The sequence below is a fragment of the Microchirus variegatus genome (assembly GCF_963457635.1).
Source record: "Microchirus variegatus genome assembly, chromosome: 4".
Taxonomy (NCBI): domain Eukaryota; kingdom Metazoa; phylum Chordata; class Actinopteri; order Pleuronectiformes; family Soleidae; genus Microchirus; species Microchirus variegatus.
In genome coordinates, this window is record NC_139805.1 from 8,778,075 (window position 1) to 8,789,917 (window position 11,843).

The window sequence follows — 11,843 nt, forward strand, 5'->3', positions numbered from 1 at the left end:
AAAATTTTTACATGAAAGGAGGGCATGGAAAAGGTGCCACTTGAAAGCCACCTGCGCTTTTACGCATTGTGTCACACTGTAAATGCACTGTGCACGTTAAAGGCACGTGCACGCGCGCATGTGCATGTGCACACGCGCACACGCACATGCACACATGCCCACACACATGTACTCACACACCCATACAAAATTTCTGCCTCAGACCTTATGTGGAGAGAGGGGGGGCGGGGTTTTGTGGGAGTGCCCTCGATCAGAAAAAGCAGTTTTTTTCTCCATGTGCCAAAAAAAGAAAAATGACGTAATCTTGATGGAAATGTGTCAGAGCACACATTTAAAGCCTTTTGCTTCAAATGATGTGAAAAAATTAGATGATTCATGTTTTTTACTTTAAATTTGAGCAGGATCAAAAATAGTGATTTGAATGGGTTTCAATGAGCACACTTTGGTGCAAAGGTGTGTTAACGTGAGTAAATTTGTCACAGTTGTTTAGAATAGACTAAAAAAAAAATTCACATGTACATTTTTTAAAGCACCCAAAAATACACAACCTAGCAAATTTTGAACAATATGCATGAAAAAATGAAAAAGATATGCTAAAAAGAAAAAGTCAAAAACACAAAAAGGTGTCTAGGTGTGTTAAAGGGTTAAGTTAAAAGCCAAAGTCATTAAACTGGTTTACTTCATGAGTATCACATATGTGATTTTACTGAGGTAAAAACAAGAAGAAAAAGTGTCACTGGTTTAGTGTAAATTACTATAGTTAATGCAAATAATGCGTTACATTTGTATAATGGGCAAGTACCAGCCCTCTGAGGTGGGAGGGGGGTCTGGTGATCACTGGTAAATCCTCTAAAATCTTTTTGTCAAATGGAGGGTTTTAGATGGACTATAAGAGGGTAACTGAGGAAGAGGGATCAAAATGAAAAAGCTGTACATGTGATAAGTATGTGACGCTGTCAAAATAAGGCATGCATTTTCTTCAACTTTGAATTTTCACACATTTCAGTTCAATAAAGAGAGATAACATTGTCTTACTTGCAAAGCTCTCATTGAACTCCAGTGGCCCATGGTCTGTAAACACTGAGGGCACACAGGGAGAAGAGACTCAGACAGACTGGGTCTGGGGAAAAAAAGTCATACACCATGACTCAGCGTTTCAGTACAAATCATCTATAACCAGACTGGTCGTGTATTCATATTTTAAATGATACATTTGCTTTTATTGACAGCATTGAGTTCTTTGCAGTGGACATTTTCATGCTCCGTTGCCATCATCCTCCATCATTTACAGGTGCATCTGCACACAATTTAATAAACAGTGACTAGATAAAACACCTGTTTCTATATTAAGAACAAAGTAGCAGTGGAATTAAATGAACATGATGAATATTCGGTAAACCACACACAAAGCCATCAGAAGACCTGCAAAGTATGTAGTGAATTTAATGTATGACACAACAAACCCACAAACATGGGTACGAGATCATATACAGGGGAGAAGTAGTAGATATAATTTTACAACTGAGTGAACTATTGAAACATGTTTTATATAGAACAGCACAACTGCAGGCGAGTGGCACAGTATTGCTAACAAGTGGAGGAGGGGAAAATATCACCATACTGATGCAGATTGCAACCCGGTTGATCCTCGGGTTTTTCCATCAACTGAGTCCGGCTGTAGGGTAAGATTGGAAGCAGAGGATCTGTGGCAAGCTCAAAAGGGAGAAGCTGAAATAAGAATGTGGAGTTAAAAACAACCAAGCAGTACTATAAATCTACATTTTACTTGAAGGAGATTACAGAACACATTGCACTAAGCAGTCTTCCCCAATGTTATCCTGGCTCAAGGAACTTAAGGGGTCAGCCACTTGCCAGATTGAGTTTGGACCAAGTGGCAAACTGTAGTGCCATCACCCATCACTGAACTGTAATCGGCCTGGTGTCCACTTGAGCCATAATTTGTAAAAAGAAATACAATTATGTAAATATATAAAAAAAATGTTTCCTCAAGATGGGAAGCAGAATTTACACAATTGACATCCTTGTCCTAGAAGACATTACCAAGCAAACTATTGGACAGAGCGTCATGCGACTTTCATCATCTACACATATGGTGCATCAAAGGAATTTCACTGTACTCTGATGCCTTTATTTGTCGGAGACAGATTCATTGAGCATCATGCGCCTTTCATCATCTGTGCATCAAAGGAATTTCAAATATACTTTGATGCCTTTGTCCATAACACACATGATATAGAGGTAGATTCTCCAGAGTGCCCCCAAAGTGGCCCGAGCATCTGTATACAGGAGCATTTGAAGGATAAGGACAATAACTTGGAACTGCATTGAGAACTTCGTGGACTCTGGAGAGCAGCATTACACCTCTAAGTGTACAGCCTGCCAGAAATTGTTCAAAGGACAGGAACACGTATCAATATTGGGAAAAGATAGTGGGAAAAAAAAGCATTGCAACGTTGGAGACCATGAAAACATGTGAGTTGACTTCACTATGCTGAGACAGCTTTTGCCCCAGGAGCTTGGGTTTCTCCAAGATTTACGGAATTATAACAATACTTCATGACCAGCTTAATATACAGAGTGAATGCTGAGTATTCAGTCAGCCCTCACACATCTTTTACATCCTTACACTCAAGACACACTGTCTAAATTCATTTTACATGAGGAGGAAATAAAATATAAATATTTGAGCACAGGGTTTACCAGACTGCTTGATTGAAACAAATAATTTTGCTTATACATCAAACATCAATATCCAAGGTTGAACTGATGAGATAACGGCTTCACTGTTGGAGGCAGATCTACTGTGGCGCCCACTAAAGGGAGAAGCCGAAAGTACATTTGAAGATCATAGTGATCAAATCTGAGTTTACACTTTACAACAAAAGTTTTATTGAAAACTTTTGAGCAATCATTTTCTAATTTCTCTGAATGATTTCTAACAAATCGCCCCGTTGATCCCAGCAGCAGCAGAGCCCGGCCTGTGCACGTCACAGGCCGATGCAGAGGTGAAACTCAGGATGGGTGACTCTGGCTTGGCTGCCTCGACTCCGCTGACTGTCCACCATATGTTCGTCTCAACTGTCCAGCGATTTGGCGAGTTCAAAGCTTTGGGCTGGAAAGAGGGTGAGCAGCGAAAGAGCCTTAACTACAGAGAATACTACCAGAACTGCCGCATTGCTGCCAAGGGCTTCGTCAAGGTAATTATTTTTACCACTCACTCATCTTCTACCACTTTATCCTCCACATGAGAGTTGCAGGGGTCACTGTCATAGGGTACACCCTGGACAGGTCGCCAATCCATCACAGGGCCACATAGAGCCAAACAACCATCCACTCTCACAATTCCGTTTCCAATTTGCATGTTTTGGACTATGGGAGGAAACTGGAAAAAATCCACACACTCCTCGCAGAAAAGCCCTTGTTCCAACCAGGTTTTGAACCCAAGTCTTCTTGCTGCAAAGACAAAAGTGCTAATCAATACACCAACCTTTACATTTTGTTTACAATATGTTGAAAAGGTGTGTTTATCTTTTTTTACAGCTTGGTTTGGAGCGCTTCCATGGTGTTGGCATCCTGGGCTTCAACTCACCTGAGTGGTTCATGGCTGATATTGGAGCCATTTTTGCTGGGTGAGTTAGTTTCACCTTCACATCAGAGTTCATGTAATAGTGTGTGTGTATGTGTTTACATGTCAGGCTGAGGCAACCAACAATGTGAAATATGAGTCTGATGGAGCAAAGCCTCAGGTGTCATCTACTCCTGCATGTAGCAGCTTCACTTTAAGATCTCTTGACTGATTAAAGCACTGCGCTGAATTCTTCTATTAAATGTGGATTCTTGGTTTAGCACCGTTTTCCCATTATCACCAGAAAGAATCACCAATGATGTTTTTAACTACAACACTACTTAATCGTATTTTTGGTGGTTTTGAATTAACTCTTGGGCAGCGGGTATTTCGTGGTTATTTTGTTAATTTCATAATTAAGCCACATCAGCAAAAATCTGTTAGTGGTTTGAGCTTCATCTAGCTCCATCTATAATTGAATTAACTTTGACTCTATTGTCTGTTGCAGTGGATTTGCTGTAGGCATCTACACCACCAACTCTCCTGAGGCCTGCCAGTATGTGGCAGAAAACTGCAAGGCCAACATTATTGTGGTGGAGAACCACAAACAGCTGCAGAAAATCCTCCAGGTGAGACCAGCACAAGTTATTGGAAAGAAAATCCTGTGGAGAACTGAATTGACAATGCACGCAACTGACCAATGGGACAGTAAATAACTGCAATAATCAGGAAGTGATACAATCCATGCCCCATTTTACATTTATCAGTTGCAACTGAAAATAAGGACTCCTGTCATGTTGTTGATGTTTTCCCTGTAGTATATGTTCTAATATTGTTTTCCATTTGTTGGACAGGTTGAAGACAAGCTTCCACACTTGAAAGCCATTATCCAGTACAGAGATGCACTTAAAGAGAAGAGACCAAATCTGTACTCGGTAAATAAACTATATTTATAGCAAGAAGAGATTTGTTCAAGAAGCATCATGTAAGTGATATTCTTTCTGTAATACAGTGGGCGGAGTTCATGGAGCTGGGGCGTCGTCAGCCCGATGCTCCCCTCACCGCGATCATCTCCAGCCAGAAACCAAACCAATGCTGCACTCTCATCTACACCTCAGGAACCACAGGCCAGCCCAAAGGAGTCATGCTGAGCCATGACAATGTAAGTAACAAGAGTATTATTCTTTAAGTGTGCATAAAAACATTAAGTACATCTACTGACTTTGTCATCCCACACTTAACTATTTGAGTGATTAAAAAGAAATTCACCATGTTTAAATTAATCTGTATTATTACAATGGCGAGAGAGGCACCTGTGTGCGCTTGTATGTGCAAGCAGTCCAGCGCAAGAGAGGTAGCGGCACAGCTGAGTGTGTCTAAAATGATCTAAAATGTGTGTAATACAATAATAATACAAATAATTGTATACATTCTTGTGTAGTACACGAGTGAAAAGGGTCGCCACATTCCTTTGGGCCTTAAAATTAGTATTTTTGTAGTAACTCGGAAAGTATCTGAATACCCACTCGATCAGATCCTTGTGCAGCTATAAAACACTGTGGTTGTTAACTGTACATAGCAATTTGTTTCTCTGTGTGGAGGAAAAAAACATGTTCTTCAAACATGAGATCCACCATAATCCCATCCCACCATTTCTCCTTTCAGCTGACATGGACTGCACTTTCCACCAGCATTCACGTGAATCTGAAAGACGCCACTCGAGGTCAGGAGGTGGGGGTGAGCTACCTGCCACTGAGTCACATTGCTGCTCAGATGGTGGACATCTGGATCACCATGAAGATCGGCGGAGCGACCCACTTTGCTGAGCCAGACGCCCTCAAGGTAAGACAGTATTGCATTGTGTTGTGATACAAACAAGTTATTAGATACAATGGCACTCTGTACTATACTGTCTTTTGTTGCTAGCCATCCAGTTAAGAATATTTTGTTTAAAGTATTTCGTAAAATGTGCCATAAAGCTTTGACTACTGCTTTCTCTGATAAGATAATGCATTTGAAATGTGACAGACTTAGTAAGAATTAAAAAATAAAATCTGAATAAATGACAAATAATACAAATCATTTAAAAAGTTCAGACAAAAAGAGAGTAGTTGTTCTCAATTGTAAACCCAGCTAATCTGTTAACTTTGTTTGTCTGTCATCATTGAGGCCTGAAGGCAGATCATCAAGTGTTGCATTAAAAGTTAAAGAGACACTCTAAGCTTCAAACTGCATGTAGTTTGTAAAATAAATCCAATTTTACTGGTAGTAATGGTATTTTATCTAAATCAGGGGTCTTTGGTAAACACCTTGAGGGAGGTGCGTCCCACTGGCTTACTGGGCGTCCCTCGTGTCTGGGAAAAGATGCAAGAGAAGATGAAATCTCAAGGAGCAATGTCCTCAAACTTGAAAAGGAAAGTGGTTGCATGGGCCAAAGATGTCGGTCTGCAGACTAATCTCAGCAAGTTAAACCAGTATGTGCATGTTATAAAATTACAGCTTTATTTGGATACAGTTAAATCATTTTCTTAAGGGTTGGGAGTTGCTGTATCTGGGTTTTTTTTTTTTTTTCAAACACGGTTTGTGTCTCTTTAGAAATGTCAGCCACATGCCATTCAACTATCGTGTCGCCAAAGCGCTTGTGTTCAACAAGGTGCGTAAGGCTCTGGGCTTGGAACGCTGCTCAAACTGCTACACAGGCGCCGCACCCATCACCAGAGACACCCTGGAGTTCTTCCTCAGTCTGGATATTCCATTGTATGAGCTGTACGGCATGAGTGAGAGCAGTGGACCTCACACCATCTCCCTTCCTAATGCCTTCAGGCTCACGAGGTACATTTTCATTCCACATAAATTTAACCAGTATTGACAAAATTCTGTGGTGATTCAGAAACATGCTTGAAAAAAGAGAATTCTGAACACACCTTTTGTTGTGCAGCTGTGGCGTTGATCTCCCAGGGTGCAAAACAAAGCTGCACAACCCAGATGAAGAGGGAAACGGGGAAATCTGCTTCTGGGGTCGCCACGTCTTCATGGGTTACCTCAACATGCCCGAGAAGACAGAGGAGGCTCTGGATGCAGAAGGCTGGCTGCACTCAGGCGACCTGGGCAAACATGACCAGAATAAGTTCCTCTACATCACTGGAAGAATTAAAGGTACTTGGAGCTAGGTCTCACTTAGACAGGAGCATTTGTAACAGATTTAGGAGAGACTCAAGGTTCAGCAGCAGAGATTCTCTTCACAGCCATTCATAATTTACTGGACACTTTCCTTGTGATCTTTAAACTTGTCTGCGTTTTATTCAGAGTTGATCATCACAGCAGGAGGAGAGAACATCCCTCCTGTTCCCATCGAGGATGCAGTCAAAAGCACTCTGCCACTGATTAGCAACGCCATGCTGATTGGAGACAAGAGGAAGTTTCTCTCTATGCTGCTCACCATTAAGGTAAAGACTTATTAGACATGGTTTGACCACATTTGAATTTTAATTTAATCACAGAGGGAGCTAGCATAGTTGTGGTGGAGGAAGTGTTCACGTCTATTACTCGAGTATTGTGATATGCATTGGAGTTTTGTAAACAGAAAATAACTTTCTTGACAGTTAACCATATAAATATTTAAAGTTTGTTTACACTGATTAAGAGTTCAGTCATATTCTTGGGCACTTCATATTAATTTTATATTCATATTGTGTGAAATATTCATTTATTATTAGGTATCTACAGTGTAGTTGTATTGAGCAGAAGCACCTCAGATTCAACTTTCCTAGCTAAACTGTACCAGTCTACAAAAAGATAATGTAAAGGACTGTTACAGAGTAAATGCTCTCAAAATAAGAATGAGATGCATTTCAAAATAAAACTGCACCTTTTAGAGATCAGATTTCTACCTTTTATATTATGGATGGGTATGACAAAGTACAGGTCTAAATCACCAGGAAATTAGTATAGGTCTGGGTTATTTACACATTTGACTGCAGATACTGCCATCTAGTGGGCTTTTATTGGATTTTCTTTTTTTAAATGCTATGCTTGCTCCCATTTACCACTGAGAAAAATATAAGATTTCCTTTTTCCAAAAAATGGCTTATTTCTTTCATTTGACTCCTTTTTAAAAATCTATTTGTGCGCACTACATCTTTACAACAATAATCTTTCCACCTGGCAGGTGAGATCATATTAAAGATGACGATTAAAAATAATCATGATTACGCAAAGGTGTGTCTTGGACTGGTCTAAATAAAAGGCCACTCTAGAAGTTCATCTTCTAGTTCATCTTCAATAAATTTCTTTATTTCAGTTCATCAACAGCTCTGTTGAATATTCCTACACGTGGCATACAAGTTCCCTTTTAAACAGAAGGGCACATTTTAGAGTCACCTTCATTGTGACCAGTTCAAGGCACACCTGTGCAAAAATTACCCTCTTGATCAGGATCTTGATGTGCTCATATAGATTCTAAGGAACCTTTTCCTTATTTTATGAAAAGTTTAAGGTTATATTTTTGTACTTAACATTGCATAAGTAAGAAAATGTTATTGATAAAAAATACCTTCAATTATTTGTATCTCCAGTGCCAGGTTAACGCCGACACAGGCGAGCCAGAGGATGAGCTGTCTTCAGAGGCTGTGGCGTTCTGCAGGAAGGCAGGCAGCAACGCCACAAGAGTTTCTGAAATTGCAGGTGGCCGAGACCAGACAGTTTATGCAGCCATCCAGCAGGGAATCACTAGAGTCAATGAGAAGGCAACCTCCAACGCTCAGCGCATCCAGAAGTGGATTGTCCTGGATCAGGACTTCTCCATGGTTGGAGGAGAACTGGGTGAGTGGGACAGAAATTAAATGTGTCATTTTTAGTTTTTGAGTAGGTATAAAACGCATTAGTTTTTTTCTCACATGTCCAAATTTCTACTTTTAGTTTAAGAAAATAAAGTTAATGCTCAGATGACATGGCTTGTTTTTAACCTTTAACTCCAGCAAAGTAAAAGTGCAGCAGCAGCCCTGTTGCTCGACAAAGTTGGTTTAACAGCATGAATTCTTTGCTTATTCTGCAGGCCCTACCATGAAGTTGAAGCGTCCAGAGGTGATGAAAATATACAAGTCACAGATTGACGACATTTATGAGGAACTTGCGCAGTCTTCAAATCCAGACAACCTGCTGAATACTAAATAGAGCTGCTCCCCCACCTACAGGGAGATCCAGACTGTTAACATTCATCTTCAATATCTCGCTGTGGTCATCATGTCTATGTTTACATTTGTGGGTGTTGCACAAAGAATTGTACAGAAGCACTGAAGTGCCACAGGGGAGAAAAACAAAAACAAATCTGAGCATGAGTTCCCTTGTGATTTTTGATGCAATTATGATGTGATTTGAATTTTACATCGTTTTAACAAACTTACTAGCTGTACATGTGTTGGCAAACAATCACTTTTGGGCACACCGGCGAAGTGTCACTTCTTGATGTAGCAATGCATTTCCTCTTACAACAGCCTCTTCACTAGTGATGCCGGGTTCCCATGCCTGCTTATTTGTGATTCAAATACAAATCTGTGAGCTCTAAAGTTTTCCCTGAAATATCACTTGTTTTCACTCCTCTGCAAGACAGTTTGGGTTTTTCCATCTTTAGAAATATATTTCCTTCTGTAAGTAGCTCACATATAATAATCAAATAAATGATGGCTGAGCTCCATTTGGCTTCCTCGGCTTCAGGGTGCATTCAAAGGGCCTGTTTGTTGAAAAACTCCTTGAGCAAGTTTCAAACAATTGAGACAGTGGTGTAAATAGGCCAAGCAAAGTCAGGAAAATGCAGATTTATTACCAATAACATCCTCCTCCTACTCATATACTTCAGACACTTGTATAGTGAAACTGGATTAAGATTGCGTGAGAGATAAGGGGACTAATTATTATTAGGGCCCGAGCACAAACACCAGGGGCCAAAACAGCTCCTGGCACAAATTTGTTCTTTGCATTCTGGTCAAAATGACTCCACTCGAATCACATACCCTTGTTTATACAGTAGAACGGGTATTTCTAATTTTCCTCCACGTACCACCAGAGGACGCTCGCGTGCGTACCACAGTTTGAGAACCAAGGGTCTCACGTTTACTCAAACGGTGTTTTTAACAGAACAGTCAGGGACGTGTTTGGGGCCTACCTGAACTCGCAGCGCCATCTTGTGTTAGCTTCAGCCGAGTTAGCTAACCCCCCGCTAACGGCCAACAAACAGCTCTTTGGGAGTTTTTCTTTAGTGTATGTGTGTGCGCGTGTTTGTTGAGTTAAACAAAAACAATTTCCAACACTTAGTTACTACCATTTTAAGTGACGAATCAATAATGACAAAGTAATATGTTTGACAAGCAGCGTTCCAGTCACGCCACGCGACACGAACAGACGGTGAGTCAGCAATTACAGCACCTGCTGTGTTACTGGGTTAATGAATAAGCCCCGCCCACTGTCAGCCATTCAGAAACAACATACTGTACAACAGTGGTCAATCAGTATTGCTGATCATGTGATCATCAACGGATTTTGTATTTTACTTGAGTACGTATTAACTCAAGTATTGTACTTAGTTACTTTATAAATACTATCCGTTACTGAGTAAAAATACAAATTCAGCACAATGAAGACCTACAGGAGGAAAATATACCCCAGGACCAGACGAATGATGATGTGATTAGCACCAGCACTGGCGCGTGAACATCGAGGGCGCGCGCCAAAAGTGACGTAATATCCTGTGTCGCGCCGGGCGCGTGAGCTCCAAAATAGTTTTGGATTTCTGACCCCTTGTCATATTTCTACTACCCTCACACCCCACGCAAAGTAACTAAGTAACTTTTACTTAAAGTACATTTCAAATGAACTACTTTTTCCTTCTACTTGAGTACATTTTCAGATGACTACTTTTACTTCTACTTGAGTGATATTTCACCAAAGTATTGGTACTTTTACTTGAGTACAATATTTTAGTACTTTTTCCACCTCTGAAAAGTACACAATTTATTTAGGAAATGTAGTGGATTAAAAGTTCACAAAAGTAAAAATTGCTAAAAATATAAATATCAAAGTAAAGTTCAGATATGTGAATTTTGTAACAAAGTATTTGTACTTGTACTTTACACTACATTACATTAAGACACTGCTGGCGAGTGTATAAACCACCAAAACAAAACTGAAACATGTTCATGGATCCCGAAGACTTTTTGGCATTGTTGTAACGTAAACAGTACAAATATTTGTTACTGTACTTAAGTACAAAATTCACATATCTGTACTTTGTTATTTATATTTTAAGCTACTTTTACTCCACTACATTTCCTCTATCTTTGTTACTCGTTACTATCAAATCAAATCAAATGAAGAGTTGGTATTTGTGTTTATTTATATAGTGCTTATCAAATCTTGATGAGCTATAATTTTGCCATTCACACATTTCAACATGGGATTACGTGTCTTGCTCAAGGACACAGATAGACTAGCAGAGCAAGGAATTTAACCCACAACCTTCCAAAGTCATTTTCTGGAAAGATACTTTTACTCAAGTATCCCTTTTAGATACTTTATACAAGACAGCTTTCTGGATCACCAAATCCATAATCTTTAGAGTGTCTGAACCTGCATACACAAATCAAATTTCATCAGAATCCGATGAGTTTTGACACTGATATGATGAAAATGTGATAATTAATTTGTGATATGTCATCAGTGGGGAGATTCTTACCTACATAACCGGCTTAATGGAGGTAATTATAGATTGTTCTGAAATGTAAAATACACAAACCTAACATAAAAACAGGAGTGAGAAATATGGTTGAAATCAACTTTAATTAAGGCTACGGTTTAATTTTATGATCAATATTTGTGAATTTGACCGACTGGTTCGATCAACAGTTTAATACCCAAATATCACACAAAAACAAATCTAATCTATAGTCAACAAAAATGTTAACGCACAAACTTGAAATGGTGAACAAAAATAGAATGTCATGACATTTGCTCAGATTCTTGATGCATTTGTTTATGGAATGATTTGTTTTGCTCAAACCCAGTAGTCCAGTGTCACTTGGCCACTCCTATTGACTACAATCTCAGATTGAGTATTTCAACTCACCAGAGTCATAGAGCATGGCAGAGTGGTGGTCAATATGCGTGACCAGTACACAGACACTCCTTATGGTCTGGTCAATAAAAGGGCACACCAAAATGTGGACTTTTGTCACTTGTCAATAAGCCACAGATGTCACAAATGACG

At 39.7% G+C, this 11,843-nt stretch overlaps 1 protein-coding gene across 1 annotated transcript; it reads left to right on the forward strand.

Annotated features, from left to right (window-relative positions):
* Positions 1-1,471: 1,471 nt before the first annotated feature.
* On the forward strand, positions 1,472-8,758 carry LOC310925751 (long-chain-fatty-acid--CoA ligase ACSBG2-like; the record flags this gene model as incomplete). The annotated part of the gene is made up of 13 exons (XM_083887767.1): positions 1,472-1,475; positions 2,983-3,218; positions 3,562-3,650; positions 4,095-4,215; positions 4,441-4,521; positions 4,599-4,748; positions 5,252-5,428; positions 5,879-6,060; positions 6,182-6,418; positions 6,525-6,742; positions 6,893-7,032; positions 8,161-8,407; positions 8,640-8,758. The coding sequence occupies 13 exons, from the start codon at positions 1,472-1,474 to the stop codon at positions 8,756-8,758; spliced, it is 2,001 nt and encodes a 666-aa protein (XP_083743893.1).
* Between the last annotated feature and the right edge of the window lie 3,085 nt (positions 8,759-11,843).